The sequence below is a fragment of the Falco biarmicus genome, chromosome 7, assembly GCF_023638135.1.
Source record: "Falco biarmicus isolate bFalBia1 chromosome 7, bFalBia1.pri, whole genome shotgun sequence".
Lineage (NCBI taxonomy): Eukaryota > Metazoa > Chordata > Aves > Falconiformes > Falconidae > Falco > Falco biarmicus.
Genome location: NC_079294.1, coordinates 35,596,963 through 35,618,216, shown reverse-complemented (window position 1 = coordinate 35,618,216; position 21,254 = coordinate 35,596,963). Strand labels below are relative to the sequence as shown.

At 35.6% G+C, this 21,254-nt stretch overlaps 1 protein-coding gene across 1 annotated transcript in view; it reads right to left on the bottom strand.

Moving 5' to 3' along the window:
* The window catches only part of WDR25 (WD repeat domain 25), a 64,985-nt gene that overhangs the window by 12,705 nt on the left and 31,026 nt on the right, over positions 1-21,254 (bottom strand). Inside the window, exons 3-4 of the mRNA XM_056346893.1 lie at positions 19,079-19,226; positions 9,235-9,365 (exon numbers count right to left, since the gene is read on the bottom strand). Of these exons, the coding sequence (XP_056202868.1) occupies positions 9,235-9,365; positions 19,079-19,226 (279 nt within the window). The remainder of the gene's footprint in view (positions 1-9,234; positions 9,366-19,078; positions 19,227-21,254) is intronic.

Here is a 21,254-nt window from a genome sequence, read left to right as displayed (position 1 = left end):
CCATTTCACTCTCTCCAGGAGCAGTTGCTCCAGGAGAGATTGTTTGCACAGACAGGTCTATGATTCTCATCTGCAATACCACTGTATGAGGTTTCCAAATAAACACAGTAGGACTGCTCATGTATGTGATACAGCCACAGAAAATGTGCCTTCACACTCAGAAAAAGGACCCCTGAACGTTAGCATTTAAAAAAAAAACACGCCATTACACAAGTAAAAATGTACCCCCACCGTATTTCTTTAAAATTTTGTTCATAGATTCAGGAAGGATTTCTCTGACTGTGAAAAGAATAACTTTAGTTTTCTGTAGGACTGAATAAATCATCTTATTTTAATTACATTGTTCTTCCTAACACCACCAGTACATGACAATGTATTGGCTGTTTCTATAGAAACCAGAAGTGCAAGTAGCTCCACCAATTTCTACAGCCTTTTTTCATATTTATATGCTATCCAGAGACAAATTCATTAGGTCTCCTAAATACATGCTACTTAAAATGACTGCATCTCATCCGAAAGAAACTGCAATAGAATGTTTCCAAGGAAACAAATGCACTGCACTTACACTCTAAATTTATTAATTTTTTTAAACTGTGCTTTAATGACTTAGGCTTATTTCTTTTATAAACACAAGTATGGAGAAATAGCTCAATAACATAACAAGCATCTCTCATATTTTCTTTTTAAGCATAAAGCTATAGATAATAGTTGCAATACTGTAGCTAAACAATGTTCAGTCCACAGTAACAAACCAAGATGGGGGGGGAACCCTGCTGTTTGTTACTCTGCCTTTGCCTCTGTTAATAATAAAAATTCTGTAGTGTGTTTCTAGACTAATTTTAAAAGCTCAAAATAACTACTTCCACAATTTTTCTAGTTAATTTGTTCTAAGCTTATAAGACCTCGGTTTCAAAAACAGGAGTTTTATGTAAATCTTCAAATCTAAGTTTTCCGTAAATTTGTCTATCACCCCGAGATTATTCATCTGTTTTGAAACCTTCTTTACACCCTGAGAAAACATTATTAGTCCCAAAAGGCTAGACCTTTCTATTCATTTGTACTCTTCCCATTTCTAATAAGTCATTGCTCTTTTTCCTCCATGACATTTTTTCCCCCTGAATGTGCTAGCACGATACTTTCTGTAATACATATTTTTTGAAACATAAATGTTGTCTCCATTTGGAGTTGTGCCTGATCTCCCCTTTAGCTAAATACCTAGGTTACTCCCTGCCTTCTCCAGCTTTAATGGCTCTATCAAAGTCCAAAATCATAGAGTGGTATCAAGTAAGCTTCATGCAATCAACCATTGCTTAACTCCTATAACCTTTTTTTTTATATCATTTCTTTTATTTCTATATCTGTAACTAATCTTTCTTTCAAAGTCTGTTCTGTGGCTGTGTCAGGTCACACTATACTGGGTCTCCGCTGCCTGATGCCCTTCCTCTCCTTCCCTCCCCGTTTAACATAAGCAGTGGATTTGCATTTCTGGAGGTCCAAATGCTTAAACTATTGCTTAAAGATCATAGCCACAGCTCTGTCACCTTCCACTTAGTCTTTCTCCAGATTGCTGCATGGTGCTTTGACAGGACTCTCTGCTCCGACAGCTAAAGCAGATAGCTCTTGCCAAAGCTCCAATGGGCCTCTGTGGTTTATAAGACAGAACACAGACACGGACATCAACAGACAGGAGATCAAAACCAAAATACATCCAACAGATGAATGAAGTATTCTTCTATTTTTTACAGAGTCCAAAAAACTGTTAGTGATCTCCTTACCTCTGAGTTCCTTGTGGTTTTGCATGCACATGATAAAGCATCAGTTCCTGAACGCTTACAAAATGTTAAGAGTTTCATCAATCACAGCAGAATATAAATAAAAGGTAAAATATGCAAAACTCAAAAATAATTATATGGATACATTTAAAAAATTTAAATGAATACCTTCAGATACAAGTTCTTGAGCGCTGTATGTCCTTTCAGCAGGGCTAATAGCATCCCTGCCTTACACTATGCAAAACCTTGCTGACATGTATATAAATCTTTTCAACTCAGTTTGACAATTCAGTCAGGATAAAAAGAACTTCAGCTACTTAACAGTACTACCAGTACAACACAGTTACAGTTGTAGTCTTGTTCTGACATTACATCTGTGTAAGCTTAGAAACCCAATTTAAAAAGGAAAAAAAATTTACCTGTAATCATATTTTCTTTTGTGAACATGATAAAGTCGTTATTGCTAAGCTAAAGGATACAAGTCTCAACCCTTTGTTCTCTTTGGTATTTCAAGGAATATTAAAATTTCAGGTAGAATGAGTGGTTCAAATATATATTGTCTCCTGTCTGAAAAGCTAACGTAGATTGCCCAAAACAAAGTGACTGTAATTCAACCAGTTTATGCTGAACACCTTAAGAAATTCTTCCACAGCTCAGGGAAAGGGACTACTTCTAAAATACATAACTACATTAAGGTCTCAGTGTTATTGCATAATTATTTTACAGGGTTTTTCTAGGTTCAACTCTGAGGTCCAAAGATCCCATGGGGTCCGTTCAGTATGATGCTCTCTCCTTGGTTGACACTGCAGAGATATTTTTTTTTGATATAAAAAAAGCATAACAGCTTACTTCCAAGTTTTCTGGTCTTTTCATAACATCTCTATAAACATTCTCAAAATGTTTCATAAATTTAATCAATTTATTATACAGCAATATAAGATCTTCAGAATGATCTTTTCAGCATAGAAGCAAAACTGTGTTTAACACGAACATAAAGAACTACCACTATAATAAATCTCTACACACTATTCAACTGAGGGGTTTATTCTCTTTTTTCCCCCCAGGCTTTGATTACTTGTCTGTGTAATTTTGAGATGCCTGTGTACTTTACATTTCACTAACCAGTTAAGAAGCTGTTTCATCCATTAATTTCTGAAATATATTGTTTAGCTTTATGTTGAGGATTTTAACTTGCTTATTGATCTTTCATTCTTTATCTTGCTCAATACTCAATGTAACATTTGAAATCATTTTGCCTATTTGCTCAACAGAACATGGATAGCGATAAATGTCTTTCAACTTTTTTTTTTTTTTTTAGATCTACCTTTCTGATTAATAGCCTACTGTACATTTCTCAATGTTTTAGTAGCTGAAAGGCTGCCTCAAACCTATATTCATTTTCTCCGGACTTAGAAATCCAATTTTTATATCACATTCAATACATGAATAAATATTAGTAATTTATGCTCATAAATTTATGCTCCAGTTAAAAATGGGTTGCACATCAAAAAAGTGAGATTTGTAAAGTACTAATTTGGAAAAATACCACTATTAGCTATTCTACATCATTTTCTATCAGCAGAAAGCACCAATGTGGTACATTGGCATAAAGCAGCCCAATTCAACCACTGCATGTATGTGTAATTTTTTGTTATTAGTCATTTTCTCTACCTCTGTGAAGCCTAATGCTTTGCTCTGAATTTCCACCAAAAATTCCCTCATTTCCTGATATACAATTATCATTTTGCCTCCCATAGTTACATTTAAGATGTACAAGTGGGTAGCCTGTTAAAACACAGGAGTATATCCTAAAGAATGACCTCAGAAATTGAATTACCAGCGAATGCTGAAATTGAGTTTTCAATGTGCAATGAGTAACAAGATTCAAGCTCTTGATTTAGGATGCTCACTCTATTGACAGAATATGCTGCAGAGCCTGAAAAGGCTATCAGGAGTATGATGATGGGAACAAAATAATCATTAGTTCACTCACACATCATTGCAAGCTGAATGACAGGTTAACACACTTGAAAGAACAGGCAAAACAGGAAAATCTTCTAATGAATTGGGATGAAAGAACTTGAAAGATATAAATGTTGTTTGCATCAAAACTGAAATGAAGTGGCAAGAGGCCTCAGACATCTATTTCAGTTAAGAGCAAATGACACTTGTTAGAACAGGACAAGTTTCAAAATATTGGCCAGGACACTTTATTCAATCTTGAATTTGGCCATAAATGCATAAGATGGAAAAGACAGAAAGCATTCTGTTTTTATCTTGTGAATATAGATAACAGTATAAGCTGAAAGCAGGAATATCTGAACAATTATTTGAATCCCCTCAAACTAGGGAGAAGCAGACATGAGGTACTGATGACATTGATGATTCATGTCAAACCAGCACACTGTCCTACTGAGAGTATGAAATGTAACTACGCTATTTTGCAGTAACGGTGCATAGGTGATACTCACCATTCTGCAAGAAGCCATAAGCAATGAAAAGAGTTGATATTTTTCTCCCTTTTCTCCACACTTAGCTATGACCATCCTTGTTCACTCCATACACACCCAGTCTTTCAGATTTTAAAACCAATACAAATGTAGGTGTCTAACAGTCTACACCTATCACTGAGCTACAGCTACCCCAAATGGGGAAAAAAATAAAAATCACAAGGATAACAGAAGCTCCCACCCCCTTTTTGGAAAAAGTAAGAGAATAAACCACACTGCTGCTTTAGACAATCACAGTACACACAAAATTATGGCTTTCAAATAAGCAAATATATCAAACAAACAAAAAAAAGATCAATATCCGTTACCAGGCTAAACCCAAGCCTTCCACTTTATAATGTGATTAGACATTGCTTGTTTTTAAAATTCATATTCCTCATGCACTACTTAATTGGCTAGAGTTTTCCAACTCGTGAAGTTTTACATTAATAGAATTGTTTCCCAATGAACAAAGCAGGTAACAGCTTCTAAAAACTCCCAGCGATAACCCAGTACAGGCACTATGAAAAAGAAGTAGGCTGGGATTTTGTTTTACCAAGCCTAAAACCTTTCCTATTTTACCTGTCAGAATACACATTAATTCATTTATTCTCTGGGAATGTAATTTTTTTTCCCCTGTAATACAGTGGGATGTTTCCGTTATCTGTTCATCTGTTCATTACCATCAGCTTATGGACATAAGTTACACACAAACTTTCTAAATACTGGAGTGTCCTGCAGGTACAGAGACAACCACTGTGTGCATTCCTCAGTGAGCAACAGCTCTCTAAGGCAGGTGCCAGGGCTGGAGCCTCAGCATTGCAAAAATGAGTGTATAGTTAGTCACTGAGATGATAATGCATTATTCGGCTAGTCTCATTTTTGCTTTGGATAGCATTCTGGCCACAGAACGTACGGCCTTTTGAGAAACCACATCATAAGATGCAATCAAAGGATGTCACAGCATGCGATGCTATAACATACAACACACAACAGCAACATTCTCAGTCCAAAAGGAAAAATTGGCAACAGTATTAAAAGCATAGAGGGAATGGCCCATGGAAAGACAAATATCCCATTGTACCCATGTGAAAAAGTCACCATGCCCAGATCAGTAAGTATGGATTCAAAAAAGTCAGGCAGTAAAGCATAAAGATACAATAAAACACTGTTTGAATGTCATAAAGATCATATACTGCCTAATTAGCAGAAAACATGAGGGCTAGTTTAGACAATGTATAGTCAAATTAATAAAATGTTAATTATTCATGTTCCTATTCTACACAGATATAAATGGTTTTTACGGTCTCTGTCCTCTGGAAATGAATCACAGATGTCACCTAAAGCATTCACTACTGGCTCTGCATGCAGACACACACAAGCTTATGTGTCATCCCCTGCAACCTACACAAAGGTGTACCCCAAGCATAACTGTTATTTCTTATAACTGTGCAGTTGGTAAAATACTGAAAACTGCAGGTTTCCTCTGTGATTTTGCCAGATGTAGTTTACACAAAAGTTACTATATCTGAACATCACTTCAAGCCAGGCTACTGGTAGCCAGAATTACAGAGGGTATGAATGGGTAGGCTGTTAAAGTCCACAGTTTATCAGTACAGATTTGCTCCTTTGCCTTCTTACAATGCCTTTGACAAAGGACAACACCTCACAAACTGCATAGTGCCCCTTATCTTTTCATCTTCTACTGCAACCTCCATCTCAACACATCTGCTCCTCACTGCAATAATGCCTCATGTAAACTATGTTCTACATCTCTCTACTTACCTTCTCCCTGTTCCAGCAACACTGTACATTAGTGAAGGACACCTGGTTCCTCTCTATTGCTGCTTTTCAGGAATGCTTTTCCAGGACTCTTCAAGACAATATTGCCCCTTTGTCAACCAGCAAACTCCAGTCTTGTAGCACCAAAATGCATGTATTTCTGTGGGAGGCATCTCCTGTGGAACAGCAAGCTAAGGTGGCTGGCAAAATTTGGCAACCACAGCCTGGGATGCACATGCTGCAGTCCAGGTTAAGAAGCACATGCTGTCCCATACCTGCTCCTGTCCACAAGAAACTGTTTTGTGAATCTATGTTTACTCAGGCCTGAACTACAACCAAGTTTGCCAGACATATCAATTAACAGTTTGGCTGTGGTTGAGCTGAGGCACCACCAGAATTCAAAACCTGAAAGGACGGACCTCCTTTAAGAGATGAACACATTTATTGTCTTCGTTGCTTGGAATAGAATACTGCTTGATACCTCGTCTGGTACCAAGGGAAAGCACTAATGAAACTGGCATTTCACAAGGGGAAAAAAGGACCAAGAACAGCATTTTTCAAGCCATTTTTCTCGGTGATGCCATAACATTGTTCAAAGATAAAACCAAAACACCAGGGATTGGCAGAGATACTCACAATAGGAGAGCAGCAGACTCAGGAGATGACTCAGAACTAATTTATCTAGCACAAGCATTAACATCTGTTATTTAGCCCCTTAACTCGAGTCAATGCAAATTTTGCTTAGTTAGTCCTCAGGTCTTGTCATCACAATCTCTGCTATCAGAATTGCTGAAAAAAACCCATCTTATTCAAGTATAACCCTTGAACTGTAAATATCCATTGTAAGTAAATCTTTAATTTCCTTGAAACTGAATTTTTTCTGCTATCCTTATTTTATGCCTTCTCCACTATCAATATTGGAGATTGTCTCCTACTGTCTGTGAAAGATTTCTAACCATATCCGACATGAACTACCATCCAGACAGGGACATCTTTGTCATCATTTTGGTTGTTGGTTATTATAGAACAGAATAACTTATTTTCCCCTCTGCAGAGTCCGGGCACCTTAGACGCATGCAAGCTGGATGTACTGCCATTTTTGGCATGAACGTGCTCATCACAGTTGATTTCAAATCTAGAGAAAAATCACCTTTACAGGATTCTCGGAGACAGTCACTCAAAGATATACAAAGACATAAAATCCATAATAAAGAAACTACAGGGGGTGAAAGAATGTCTCTGGCTTTGTACACAGCTAGACTATCACTTGACTTTGTGTGTAACGACAATATCTTTTACAGGAAAGCTTATCGCACCAAGGTAGAAAATTCTCAGAAAAAATGTTTTGTCACCTACACCTGCCATTTTCTCCTTGACCAAGATCAAATACCTCAAACTTGACACTATGGTCAACAATCTTTAAGCCGTAAAAAGAGGATACCCATTTAGTTCCCGAGGCTGCTCTTAAAGGAAGTTCAGCCTACCATGACATACAATGGCTCCTCTATGTTAAAAAGGACAGCTAAGCATTCAATTACAGACTACACCTCCTCCCCATAATTAAGGTCTACTGTTATGAGAATCTCAAGAAAGAACAATTGTATTCCCTACTTCATTTGCATGCTATGAAACCACTGACCCTGTTGTTCTGGAGAGGAGACTTGTGTTAGTCTGTCTTCTCCAGTCCCCTGCCAGAAAAAAAAAGTTTTTGTTCTACAGTAAATTTGCAGGGTGACCTTTGATCATCTGGAATGAAAACACTTTGAACTGGCATTGTTTGCTATTTGCACAACATGTATTTGCATGTTCTATAAGTTGCCTATGCTAAAGACAGTACACCAAAATCGGTTACCAACACCACCAGAATACCGTATAGCAGTGCAAGGCAGGGGGAGGGAGGGAAGAGTTAATATGGAAAATCTCATCACTTTTTAAAAAGTTGCAAATATTCTTTATCACAAGTATTTACAATTTTTGTAATCTAAAACCAGATTCATCTTCCTTCATAGAACTGTGCTTTGAGTATCTCTTCATATCCTTATTAAGGAAAACTAGCCACTGTACAAGCACGATGGATGGAATAAATCCCATCACGCTTTTTACAAAGGTTTTCACACTGATGTTGTAACTCTGAAACTCATAGTAAATTTATTTTCAGAGTAGTCTCAGACTTGGCAGTCTTGGTATGTACATTACTAACATTTTTCTCGTAAGAACTTAATTCACGTGAGGGAAGCCTATGGTATAGATCCTACACAATTAAATTATTTTCTCAAATATCAGTGACAAATTCAAAAGAACAACTGCAGCACAGGAACTAGATTGTTATTTGCACAAGAATACTGTGTTTCCGCAGTAGAACAACTCCCATAATGATTTCAGAGCTCTCCTGTTAGAGCCCTCAGACCTGAAATGCATCTGCCTATATCTCTCAGCTATTGTTCTTGGTACAAAGTCAGAGACAAAGTTTGGATAAGCAATCTTATTTTTCAGATCTCTTCTGTCACCCTTAAGAGCAAACAGATGGGTAACTATGATGAGTAGGATCTACCCACATACAAATTCAAAGGAAAACAAAGAACTACTTACTTTACAGTCATTGCTGCTCTTTGAGCTGTTCTGTGCATAAGGATGTTGGCTTGCCTTATGCTTCCACTGGCAGAGTAAAGCTCTGGTCTTACCTGAGCTCTGAACAGCAGCTGGGAGCATGCTGTTCTTCATGGTTCACAATACAGTAAAGGCAGAGGCTATACCTGCCTCTCTGTGGCCCTTCATGAACGTAAAAATTACTCCAGGCTTCTACACAAAAGGTAGAGGCAGACACATCCTGACCCACACGTAACGGCTTGAAAAGCAAGTTAGCTGTACTGCTTCCTAGCACGCAACTGCTTTTCACAGTCCTGAAGTGAGATATTGGCTTTATTTAATCCAACTATATCATACTCATATTAACATAAACAAACCAAAAAAAAAATAATCCTATTTTTTATGTACAATGTTCCTCTTTGTGTTTCAAAAACATTACAGAGGTTCATATCAACAAAGGGCAACACAATCAAAGACAAATTCAAAATACTTCAGAATAACTTTTCATTGAAAAAAAACCAGTACATCTAGCAGCTTACTAATGCACAGCACATATAACTTAGGAAGTATTCAAAAAAAGAAAGAGAAAATAAGATTTCCATTACCTTAGAAGTCCTTATATCCCAAGCTTTAACTTCTGGGCTGAACCCTCCACAAATGAAAATATTTGACTCTGTAGGGTGGAATTTCAGCACGCTGATCCTAAATTCATTTTTGCTGCTGAATATCTGCTTCCCTAAAATAAAATAATAAGTGGAGGTTAAAATTTGAGCAGCAAATGAAATACGTTATTCATTTCAACCTAGTTTCAAAAACATCAAGGTTATCAAAGATTAATATATTTATAGTAACATATTTCAAGTATCTGGGGCTACACTACTGAAAATACAAGACTGATCTCACTAATTTTTATCCACGTGAGAATTCCCCTGCACATGAGCCTCTACACCACTGACTGCCTCTTACTGAACGGAGAGAACCAGTGGTTTCCCACACCAAGGAGAGGAGCTCCACTGAGAGCCCAGGTCAGTCGACATGCAGGACTAAATCCACAGATGTAATGGTTGAATGTTTCCCTACAAAGAAACCATAGTCTTTTTTTTTTTTCAGTGGGATAAAAATCACTAGAATAAAATACTGTCTGTACAGAAAAACAACATCCCAAGCTGTAGTACAACTCGAGTTGTTTACTTTCTGTGAAAGTAGGAGTGAAACTTCACCTTGAAAGTAGGAAATAATTTGCATACCATCATATCAAGGCAATAGCTGTTCCCATGGATACACTGCTCCCAACATTTAATTGTGTACACTAATTTCCACAGGATCCTGTGGTTAGTATCAATTTGATTGTTGACACTTTCGAAGGCAATAGAATTCAGCTGGGTTAATTTGTAGAACTTTTCCACAGTCCACTGCTTCCTTTCATCCTAACAAATTCATGATATTAATATGCATTTGCTGAAATATAATTTTTGGAACAGCAGCACAGACCAAGATAAATACATCTGCTCAGTTTCACAATTTCAGCTGTGCTTTATATTCTATATTTTATATATAAAGATCTACATTAAATAAAGTTACTGCTTTAAGCCACACTGAAGAAGGTACTGCAGAAGTGAGAAAAAAACCACCTTAAAACACTGTGACAAAAGCTCTTAAAATATTCATTAATCTGTGTTTTTAGCAAGTGAGAGCTGTCTTAAGATAGGCTTTCCTAAACAAATGAAAAATACTTTGAGCTAAAAACATTAGTGACAGATGTAAATACTTACTGTTAGGTGAACAATACTGAAAATCATTCATATTGATTTTTTTTTAATGTTTATTTCATGATTTGGAGCCAATTTATTTGATTTCATCAGTTCTATTTTCCCCATCTGCTGAACTCAACTTACACAGTCAAGAAGCTAAGACTTGACAAATTATTTATTCTTTTTAAAGAAGATAAGAAAGAGATATTTTACTTCATCACACATGCTCTCCAAGCTAGCAGGGGCAGGGAAAATAGATTGCAGGGAGCATAAGGGAGGGGTAAGTGTTGTCCTACATGAACACTGGGTTTTGTAGGAGATTTTTGTTTTCTTTAAAAAGATTCTCCACCTATTACCCATGCAAGGCCTAAAGGGCCTCTCTGTCACTACCAAGTGAAAGATTTAATTTAGTCCATAAGTTCCTTCCCCAGAAAGAGAAAAAAGTCATAAGGGCCACAGAGGTTCTGTCTACAAGTCATATGCAACAGTGACCATCTCTAATCATGGGAGCTTTCAGCAATAGCTAAAAAAAAAAAAAAGAAATACTCCACAGGGAAGGAAGAAAGTATTAAAATCATTAGTTAAAGAAGCAACAAGATATTGCTCTCATGTATGCCACTACCAGGCATCATTTGCAGGCTTTAGAAAAGCCACATACCTATATATCTTACTGCCATCCACAGTACTTGAGAAAATACTGAATTTCCCCATGGAGGTTCACTAGTCAGTTTAATAGCACTTCGATCCCAAAGGAATTTAGCTCCTACTAGTACCTAGTTTAATAAACTCTGGGAGCATAATCAACAAGTTTTCAATGGCACTGCAGGCAGAAGTCAGCAGAACTGCAGCCTACCTGTACTAATCCTCTCAAACAGCTTTACAAAGGATGCATGACGCGGCCACTGTTTTCCATAAAGTGTGTTGTCCAAATGGCATTAGGCATATACCCAAGTAATCCAGTGGAACTCATCATTTAACTTTTTGTCAAACATTAATTGTTTAAATGGCTTTATTAAAATGTTTTTACCTCCACAAGACTTCTGAAAATTGATTTTTCTATAATATATACATTTTTCTTGCCATTGTGCTCTCTAGCCTAAGACATGAAAAAGACAACCAAAAAAAGTTGTGCACTAAATTCAAGATGTGTTTCATCTACTAACTACAACATCTGTTACCTTTTCCATAGAAAGAACATTGATCTAATTTTTTATTTAGTCCATCTTTCAATCTTATCCCCAACAACTTCCAAGTAATTCAATCATTTGCTCCATATTTTATCCAGAAACTAAAATTCTCCATTTCCCTACTCCATCTCCCCATTTTAAAGAGAAGTGGGCACCATTTTTGCCCTTTTCTTGTCTTCCAGAGGCTGTTATTTATGCAAAAGCTCTCAGGGACAGTCACTAGCAGAATTACACTGTAACAATCTCAGTACTATGAATTCTACATTAGTGTGATAATAAATAAAATTCATGCAAACAATCCGAGTATCTTACTCACCTCCATACTGTTTAACCTTCTTTTTCCTGTTTTAAGCTGTTACCTTCTGTTTGATGCAGATATTAACCATGCTAGCATTTCGACTGGTTTGAGGAGCAATCACAACACATTAATCTTAAAAGCTCAGGCTCTCTAATTAATACTTTGAAATAAAACTTTCTTTCTCATTCTCTCACCCCCCAAAGTGAAATTCAATCCAACGCCTCTTTTTGGAAACTCAGCAGACCGTGTTCTGAAGAGTCTGGCATTATTAGATGTATCCAGGAATTTCATTCTATTAGCATGTCACAGAAAACAAGAAGGCTGGAATGTAGAAAAGCAAAGCAGCAGCAAACATACTCAAAAGGGGGAAATCATAACATTACAGAAAGGGAACTCTCTTACTGCTAGAACTAAAATTCATGCAGGATACACAGAAGCTATGTTGGACTGCTTGTCGTACAAACATGCCTGGACCCAGCAAAATGAAATTTCCTAACATTTGTATTAATACATCCCTTCAACCCATACCTCTGGGGTATTGGGACTAAAGGGCTGAAGCACTGAGGCAGATTCTCTACACAGTTATGAAACCTCTACCACCGTAAATCTTTCAGAACCTCAGAAATTTAGGAAAAAAAAAATCCATACGAGAGATGGAACAGAACAGTACAGAAGATGATATGGAATAAAATATCTCATGCAATTTGGTATTAAATCCATTGCATTCTTAGCCCTTTTCTGTACAAACTTTATTTAGTGTGTTTTACTACTATGAGCAGAATTTGCTGCTTTCCAGGCTTTAACCAGGCTATGATGGAAGCTTCATTGCTTCAGAAATCCAGCTTCAATGTTTGCTAGAGACCCTGCTCTACCTTTCTGGAAGTCAGTATTTACAGCTACGTATATTTTTCTCTACAATTATTCAGTTTATTAACATTAAATATTCAAAATTTTGGGGTTTCATTTTATATATTGTAAAAGATGTCCTTTGAGAGGAAGACTCCCTTATCCGTAATAGAATACAACAGCTGTAATTCAGCAAGCCTGTATATACCTTTATTGTGTATATATTTATTGCATCTTAGCTCCTAAAGGCAGTATAACAAATATTCAACCAATTCACAGACTGCAGAAAATTACATCTTCTGAAAATCTATTTGGCTAATTGAGGGAAAATCCATACCACATACATTTGCCTAGATAAGAGGTGGTTATACCTTAGCAGAAAGCAAACGTTCTCTAAATGTTCTCTCAATCTTTAATTTTCACAATTTCAGTAACAATATCCACTACATCTTTGCAGTGTGTTATATATTTTTAAGTGCTTTAATTCAGTTCTTCATTCATTAAAAGCTCACCAGTAACATACACAGTATTAAAAAAAAATATCTTTAAAAAGATCTTGAACATATGTTTCTGCTCCTTTATGCTGCAGCCTACTGTGAAACTGCTCAACTATGAAATCAGATATTTTAAAGGCTATTTAACACTGTGAATTTTTCACAGAACATCAGCCCAGTGATTGAGCACAGGATGCTTCTGTAACTGTGTTTAGTGGTCCTCAGGTTCACCCCCCTACCTGCATGATCCATAAACATTCACTTCCTTACCCTGGTACGCAAAGAAAAGTGAAGCCCAAGACTTACAAGGACATGAGAGTAATCTTGCTAAGTAGAATGGATTTCCCTACTGTGTTTACAAAAAGACACAAGACTATATATTTTAAAAAAAAAATCTCATTACAGTCACAATCTCTGTCATGCACAACAGTGAGAGAAACATTAGATTGATCAGACATAATTTGTTCTTAAAAAATTGACGTTGGCTGTTATTTATCCATTGTATCTTGGCATGCTTACAAATTGCTTTATTATTTTTCCAAGAATTAACATTATACTGACTATATGCGTTTCCTAATTTTTTCCCTGACATAGTCGCAAGTTTCTGGCATGCAAAGGTGCTTGAAATATTAGAACATTTTATCTTTTACCCTTGAAAGTGTCCCCAAAATAAATATTTTTTTGTCTTCTTATTGCAAAACTTTACATTAGTGAGTATCAAAACCAAAATGCTGTTACCTCCTAGCTGGAGACTGACCACTAAATTATGTCCAACGTATTACTTAAAACTGCAGAATTGGGGGGGAACCTTTGACCTCACATCAGAGATGCCTGTATTTATTCAAACAAAAAAAAAAATGAAATAAAAAAGAAAACTCAACCAACTGGGATTTTTTCTGAGGCATCATATAAAACGATATTAAAACAATATACTATCTAAATAGTATTGGGAGAGGAGAGGAGGAATAGGAGAAGAAAGTCATAGCTTTCCTGAGGAGACATTTATGTATGAGAACTAAAACTCCTATGTGAACAAATACAGTTACATTAAAAATAATAATGTTATATCTATAGGACTACCAAATCAGAAAATAAAAGAAAATAAAGAAAAGCAAATTTGGACCATCCTTTTGGAGGTACAAAATGTTCTGTAAAGAAGCTCTCAAAATAATGTAAAATAAAACAAGTTAACAAACTAGATTTAAGCAACCACATTATATATATTCTGAACTTCCCTTCAAAAAGCAAAGCTTAATTTCAGTATCCAAGCCACAGTAATGTGAAAAGTTGCAAAATAATAGGGAGTTTAAACCCCCCATTATAAATCTGAGGAAGTTATATTTGAAATCAAGATCAGTCCATGAAATAAAACACCACTGCAGCATTTGGCAAAATAGGAAATGTGCCAAAATTTCTTGGAACATTCCCTCTGTCATAATATTAAAGAAATGAAGAGTATCTACAATATGCAAATAGTATCAACCCCGCCAATGTTCTGCCTGCTCTATTGTACCAATTCATTTGTGACTAATGAAAAATCCACTGATGAATAAAACATATATTCCAAAAATAAAATAGTTATAAATAAATTTTAAAAAATACAATTACCCTTCTAAAGTTGGTAGAGCATCTCCATTACATCTGGATTTAACAGAAGTTAAATGTCAAATGTACTTGACCCAGAATTGTTTTAAAAGCAGAGGGTTTTTTTCAGTGCTCTCCAAATATAGCACTGCTTACTACTCTGTAAATAACAAAGTGTTTGAACTATCACGAGTAGAAAATGACTACAACTTGTGGTGTTAGGAGACATGAACGAAACCAGGAAGTCTCACTAGTCCAGACTGCTGCATTATTATCATATTTGCAAAACCTTTCAAAAAGCTTTATTAAGAAATATTGTCTATAAAATAGGACAATAAAAAAAAAATATTGACCAGTAATCTTTACAGGCAGCTCAGCTGCAGGTTTTGGATCTACTAATATTTATGAAACATCATGCTGCTGTACTGAACTTGCCTTATGCAAACTGCAGCCACAGAACCACTCATGTAAGCAATGCATGAATAATCCCAAGTTCCTTAAACATTTTATGCATATTTTGCATCAGATCCATACTTAATATGTACAACATTTTCCAAGAAAACCGTATTTGTGGAGTGTCTTAGCTTGACATCCTGGTGTTAGGACAATGAAGACCACTTAAGATAGTAATTGACAATCTATACAAAAATTAATTTTGAAAAAGAAGACTTGTACAACACCATCTATTTTGACCAAACCAGGACAAGTGAACTCCTCCTTCCTCAATAATTTGAATTCTTCTCTTTCCCTGTTTTTCATTATAGCATCAACAAGTCCTGTAGGTTGGACCTCCAGGGGTCCTCTAGTCCAAGCCCCTACCCAAAGTAGGTCCAGCTGCAGCAGGTTACTTAAGAGTTTTGTCCACTGAAGTTCTGAGTATGTCCAAGTATAATGACTCCACAGCCTCCCTGGACAGCCTGGTTTAGTGTTTGATGATCCTTAAGTTGAGCCAAAAAGTGTCCTGTCTTCCTACATTTGTCCTTTGCCTCTCATCATTTTGCTACATATCTCTGAGAAGAGCCTGGCATCATCTTCTCCAGGTACTAGGTAAACACTTGCTAATCTGGCCCGGGATGAAGTTGACCTTCTTTGCTGCAAGAGAACACTGCTGATTCTGATTCAGCACCAGAACCCCCAGCTATTTTTCTGCAAAGCTGCTTTCTAGCCAGTTTAGCATCAGCCTGTTCTCTTGCACAGGATAATTCCCTTCCAGACACAGGACTTTGCATTTGCCCTTGATGAACTTCATGAGGTTCCTGTTAGCCCATTTTTCCTGCTTGCAGCATCATAGATCTTCTAATAAGAACCTTCCTTAAATACACTTGACAAGGGGAAGAGGTTTGATGGTGTAAAATTGAAGGATAAGATTTCAGAGATGTGTCTTCTACCCTTGCATCAGGATTTTCTGATGTCACAAAAATTCTGCTTTGTGACTAAAGAGATTTCACCATTTGCTTCTACTCTGACGTTGTTCAGATCACAAAGACTGCAAAAAAGAAAATCACTCCAGAAAACACAATGTCCTAGGACAAGGGATACCCAAACTTCAGTCCAAGCTTAGAAACAAAATTTCCTGGAGAATTTATTCTATCACTGTTTGTTACAACAATGCTGGCACATTCCTTTGAAGAATCTCATAACTAGCTGTCCTCAGACCCAGAACAAACAATGAGCTAGACTCAAATTTTGATTTAATAGGGCAGAAACTATGTTCCCAACAGAGAAACAACACAGAATGACCAAAAAAAAAAAAAAAAAAAACCACAAAAAAACCCAAACAACTGAGCAGCTCAATACCACACAAAGTACTAAGCTGTATTTGCAACCTTTCCTAAACTATTAAAAAGTCATTCTCTTCAGACTGTTAGGTTTCTTTTGGTGAAGGACATGTAGTAATTTTTATAACACAGATGTAACATAAAATCTATACTGAAAACAAAGAAGATTAGACTTTAGCATACATAAGTAAAAAAATGTTGAACCAGAACAACATACACAAAAGAAAAGAGCAGAGTCTTAAAGACAGCATTATGATTTATAAAATCCCACCGGCATGCATTTACTACATTTAAACACACTGATAGTTAGTTCAGTCTAGCAATGGAAAGTAATTAAGACCGAAGTCCAAAAAAAGTGTCTAAAAGTCCTCTGTGAAGGAACAGTTCTAACATCTATCTGAAGTTAATCAAAGAAGAAATCATTTCAGCACTGATGAAGAGTGAAGAGGAATGAATGATTCAGTGAACTAATGTAAATCGAAATCTTATAGCTGCCTTAGTGTTTTTCAAATGGAAATGAGGTTTTTTATATCAAAATGATTTGGATTCCAGAGGCAAACTGCTTGCCCTGTTTCTCTGAAAAGAATTAACTGAAATGTAAAGTTATTATTATTTTTTTTTTTTTTCATACAACAGGGAAGAAAATCAGGAACTGGCCTGCATGCGTAGGAAATCAGAACAAAATTCCAATCCTACTTCACTGACAGTAAGGTCCAGACATCAACATTACAACTGCAGATCACAGGAGCTACAAAGCATCCTGTGTCCTTGAAATAAGGCAATAATGAATATCTAGTATTTTTAAGGATTATAAGCATTCATTTTGCCTTTACACACACAGTTTAAGTAGTTAGAAAAACTACATAACTCGCAAGTCAGTGAGGAAAGAACCATTTATAAGCTTATCTGTTCTGAACCTTGGTAAGTAGAATTTGTTATTGTTGTCATCACCTAAAACACTAGACATACCTTCTTTCAAATGAACCACTACAATCAACTTAATCCAGAATACTACCCCATTACTGGATAGTTAAGTCAAACAGACATTAAAAATCAAAGTGTAAGATTAAAATTGCGCATCTTTGGAATTCATTCTACAATTTCATAAAATGAGATTTTCCCCATAGTAGTCCCTTCAAATGACTCAGGCACATAAAATCTATTCTACTGCTATAAATCCCATTAAGAGGTAGCCATTCTGTTTAGAATTTGTAAGCTCTATGGTCAAAATTAAATTCACTTGGATTAGTAAAATTCAGTTATGAGACTAGAAATAAGAAGTTTGCTGCAATGAGACGGAAAAATAATAAAAAAGCCTGAAAAATTGAACAAATTCATGTAGTACTACTACATCAAATATATAAAGCTCTTTTCCCCATTACAAAACCTGAATATTCTCAAAACTTCAATATTCTGTCACCGCATCACACGTTTTACATTCCCAAATTACAACAGCTCCCTTCTAGACATCACTGAATTTAAATACATCTGATATGGCAAATGTTGAGAAAAATGAATTCTTAGAGCACAGAAAAGAATCTTCTTTCCATGTGAACAATATTCACAAATTTCCCAGATCACTTGAAGAGAACTTCTGCTCTCCAGATACTCACACATAATGGAGTTACTTTTACATAAGAGAAAACCCTTCTAGACAAGAACAGCTTGTAATTTCTGTAAAGATTTCTTTTGTAGTCTTACAAAAAATATTGCAACTTTGCAGGAATTAAACATTTAAAAAAAAATAAAGTGGAAAAAATAAAATTGCATCTCCTCAGTTGACAAGGTACTATTTTAGGCCTAATCCTTTATTTCTACACACACAGAGGTGTCCTATTATGTATGTCTCCAAAGAATGCTGCCGTCTGAATGCTGATAACATACATAAAGAAGAGAAAAAATATAGTGGATAGAAACGTTTTAGTTTATGAAGGAGACAGGAGGAAAGATAGCATCCAGGAAATTAGTTGATAAGGTCACAAGAATCAAATCCCAAGTCAAACTCACAATTTTTGTCAAAGCAACACAGCTTCAGTGTCAAGTTCCATACCAGATTTTAAGTTTTTACCGGGGAAAAAAATCATCACCTAATTAACTTTAAGCATAAACTTAAAACCAACCCAATTAAGAATGAGGTATAAGCCTATGTTTAAATTAACCATATATATAAATGTTACTGAAGTCAGCCTTAAGAGGCTCTTCAAACACTTTAACGAATGATCATGACAGAGCACAAAATAATACATGTTTCATTCTATTCGTCTGTGCAGTATCTGACAACAGAAATTACATGTGATCATGAAGTTAAAGATATTTCAGTTTTTTTAAAATATCTCCACCTGCCTTTAATTGCTGAGATTTATTGTTTTTTGTGAGGACGTTTCAAGAATTCTAACTTTGATCTATAGATTTTATCTACATTTTTTAGGAGAAAGAATAAGGCTAACAAGATCCTAAGTTATCTGTACTCAATAAAGATAGGGCTATGATGCACCCTTACGTGACCTTTACCTGTTTCTACATCTGTTAAATGCAGCATGGAATCAAAGCCCCCACTGAGAATCCTTCTTCCACAAGATGACCACCGGGCAGCTCGAACAGCACAAGAGTGGCAGGAGTATGTTTTTAAACAGCAGCCTGTATCTACAGCATCCCATACCTTAAAAAGAAGAATAAGGACAATTACATAAAGAATCACAATATTTTTTTCTATGTACTGATAAGTAGCTACAGCAAATCGTTGTGGCTGAGAAAGCTCTGCATTCTGAAGTCGTATCTGTTAAGCTGTAAAAGCCTGTCTGAAATAATTGCATGGTTGATTAGAACTAGGACATTTTATTAACAAGGCACAAATCAGTAATACATTTTTATGACTTGTATTATTCCTTGAAATGTCTACATTGCTCTCAATTGCAATTCATGTTTTACTTCCCTATTCATAATGCTGTTCTACCTCTGTGCAGGGATGTATCAAAACACATTTTCCCTTTAAAACATTTTTCTTGCAAATTTTTGTCTCTATTGTATCTTGCTTTCCATTGAGTAAGAGGAATCTTAGCAGATTACAGCTGTCACATCTGCCTGTAGACAGACCGTTACCACATTTCTCACTCAGGTTGTAATTTTAAGTAGAATTTTACCTTAACTTCACTGAGGAGGCATATAAGAATATCATCATGCAGCTACATAAAGATTTCTAAGGACTGGTCCCAGTCCTCTCATTTTTCAGTTTCTTCTGGACAGAATTATGTTGATGCTGAGCACTTCTGAAAATCCTATAAATCCTACTCTACTAGTTATCCTTTTTTTTTTAAGTATATAACAACTAATATTTTCAGAACATAAATAGTCCTGCTCTTATTTTAAAAAGAATTTTTGAAGAGAAAGGCAATTTCCAAATAATATATTTTAGAAAACAGAATTAGTCTGAATTACAATTTCAGTTACCAAATATAGTTCACAATAATCAAAAGCATACCCTTTTCATGATGCTTTTTTTGCCAGTTTTAAGATAAAATTAGAAGTTCAGCAACAACTGACACATATAAAGATTCAGTATATTCACTTTGTGAGAAGGCTAAATATCAAAACTATTTTCCCTATGAATATTCTGCTTCTGTAGAAGTTAGATTATAAAATATCTTATGATTGTCTGATACAATATAATACCTGTTGAGTTGTCTAAAAAAATGGATAACAAATGCTATAACCATATCAGTAAATCCTAGATTTTATTACTTCTGATATTAGTAGTACAAATAAATCAACACTTTGACAGTGCTTCACAATAGCTTTATTGCAGTTTCAGTAAACCCAAGGCAGTTTATGGCTTTAAAGTCACCATTTCTCTTCATGGTACTTCTCTTTGCAATTAGTGATTTTCATTCTGCAAAAACCTGCAGGATTAAAACAACACTGCCTATTCTGAATTTCATCTATTCTAATCAATTTCTCAATTCTAAGATTGTTATGTATGCTGGGAATAGACTATGCAATTAACAGAATACAAAAAAAATTACTCTTTCAAGCAAGATCAAATTCAGCCTTCACGTATAACTACACAAGAACACTGAAGTTAGTACCAAGATAAAATTGACTGCATTTTCGCTCATTTTAAAGGATGTTAAAGAGAAAAACAACTTGGTAAATCGTAAAACATGAGTAGATATTTGCTTTCTTGTGGCCAAAGCACAATTCACAATACAGGAGAACGTACAAGGGAGGAAAAAAGCAAGATTTGTGATAACATATTTTTATCTTCAATTATGTTTTCTTCTTACTGGACAAAAAGGACTCACTGACAATATCATTATTATGTAGTCCATACTTAGAAGACAGCATTCCATTACAGAAAATTATTTCATCAAAGCATCTTCTAGCATGGAGCACAGTTCCGCAATGCAATGCAACCAATTATCATTAATAACTTGAATAGACAGTTAAGACGGGAACCACGATGGCCATACCCTAAGTATTCTACCCTAACCACAAAAAAAGAAGTCGGGAAAAATTTAATATTAACTGCTTTTTAAAGTAAGTTTCTCTGCTTTAATGAGTTGTAATGACCATTTCAAGCTTCACAGTATTAAAAAAGGGTTAATTGTGTCTTGAAGGGCTTTTAATATGAGGAAGCTAGTGAATGAATGAAATCAAGATGAAAGGAAAAGCAGGTGGTACATGCTTCAGA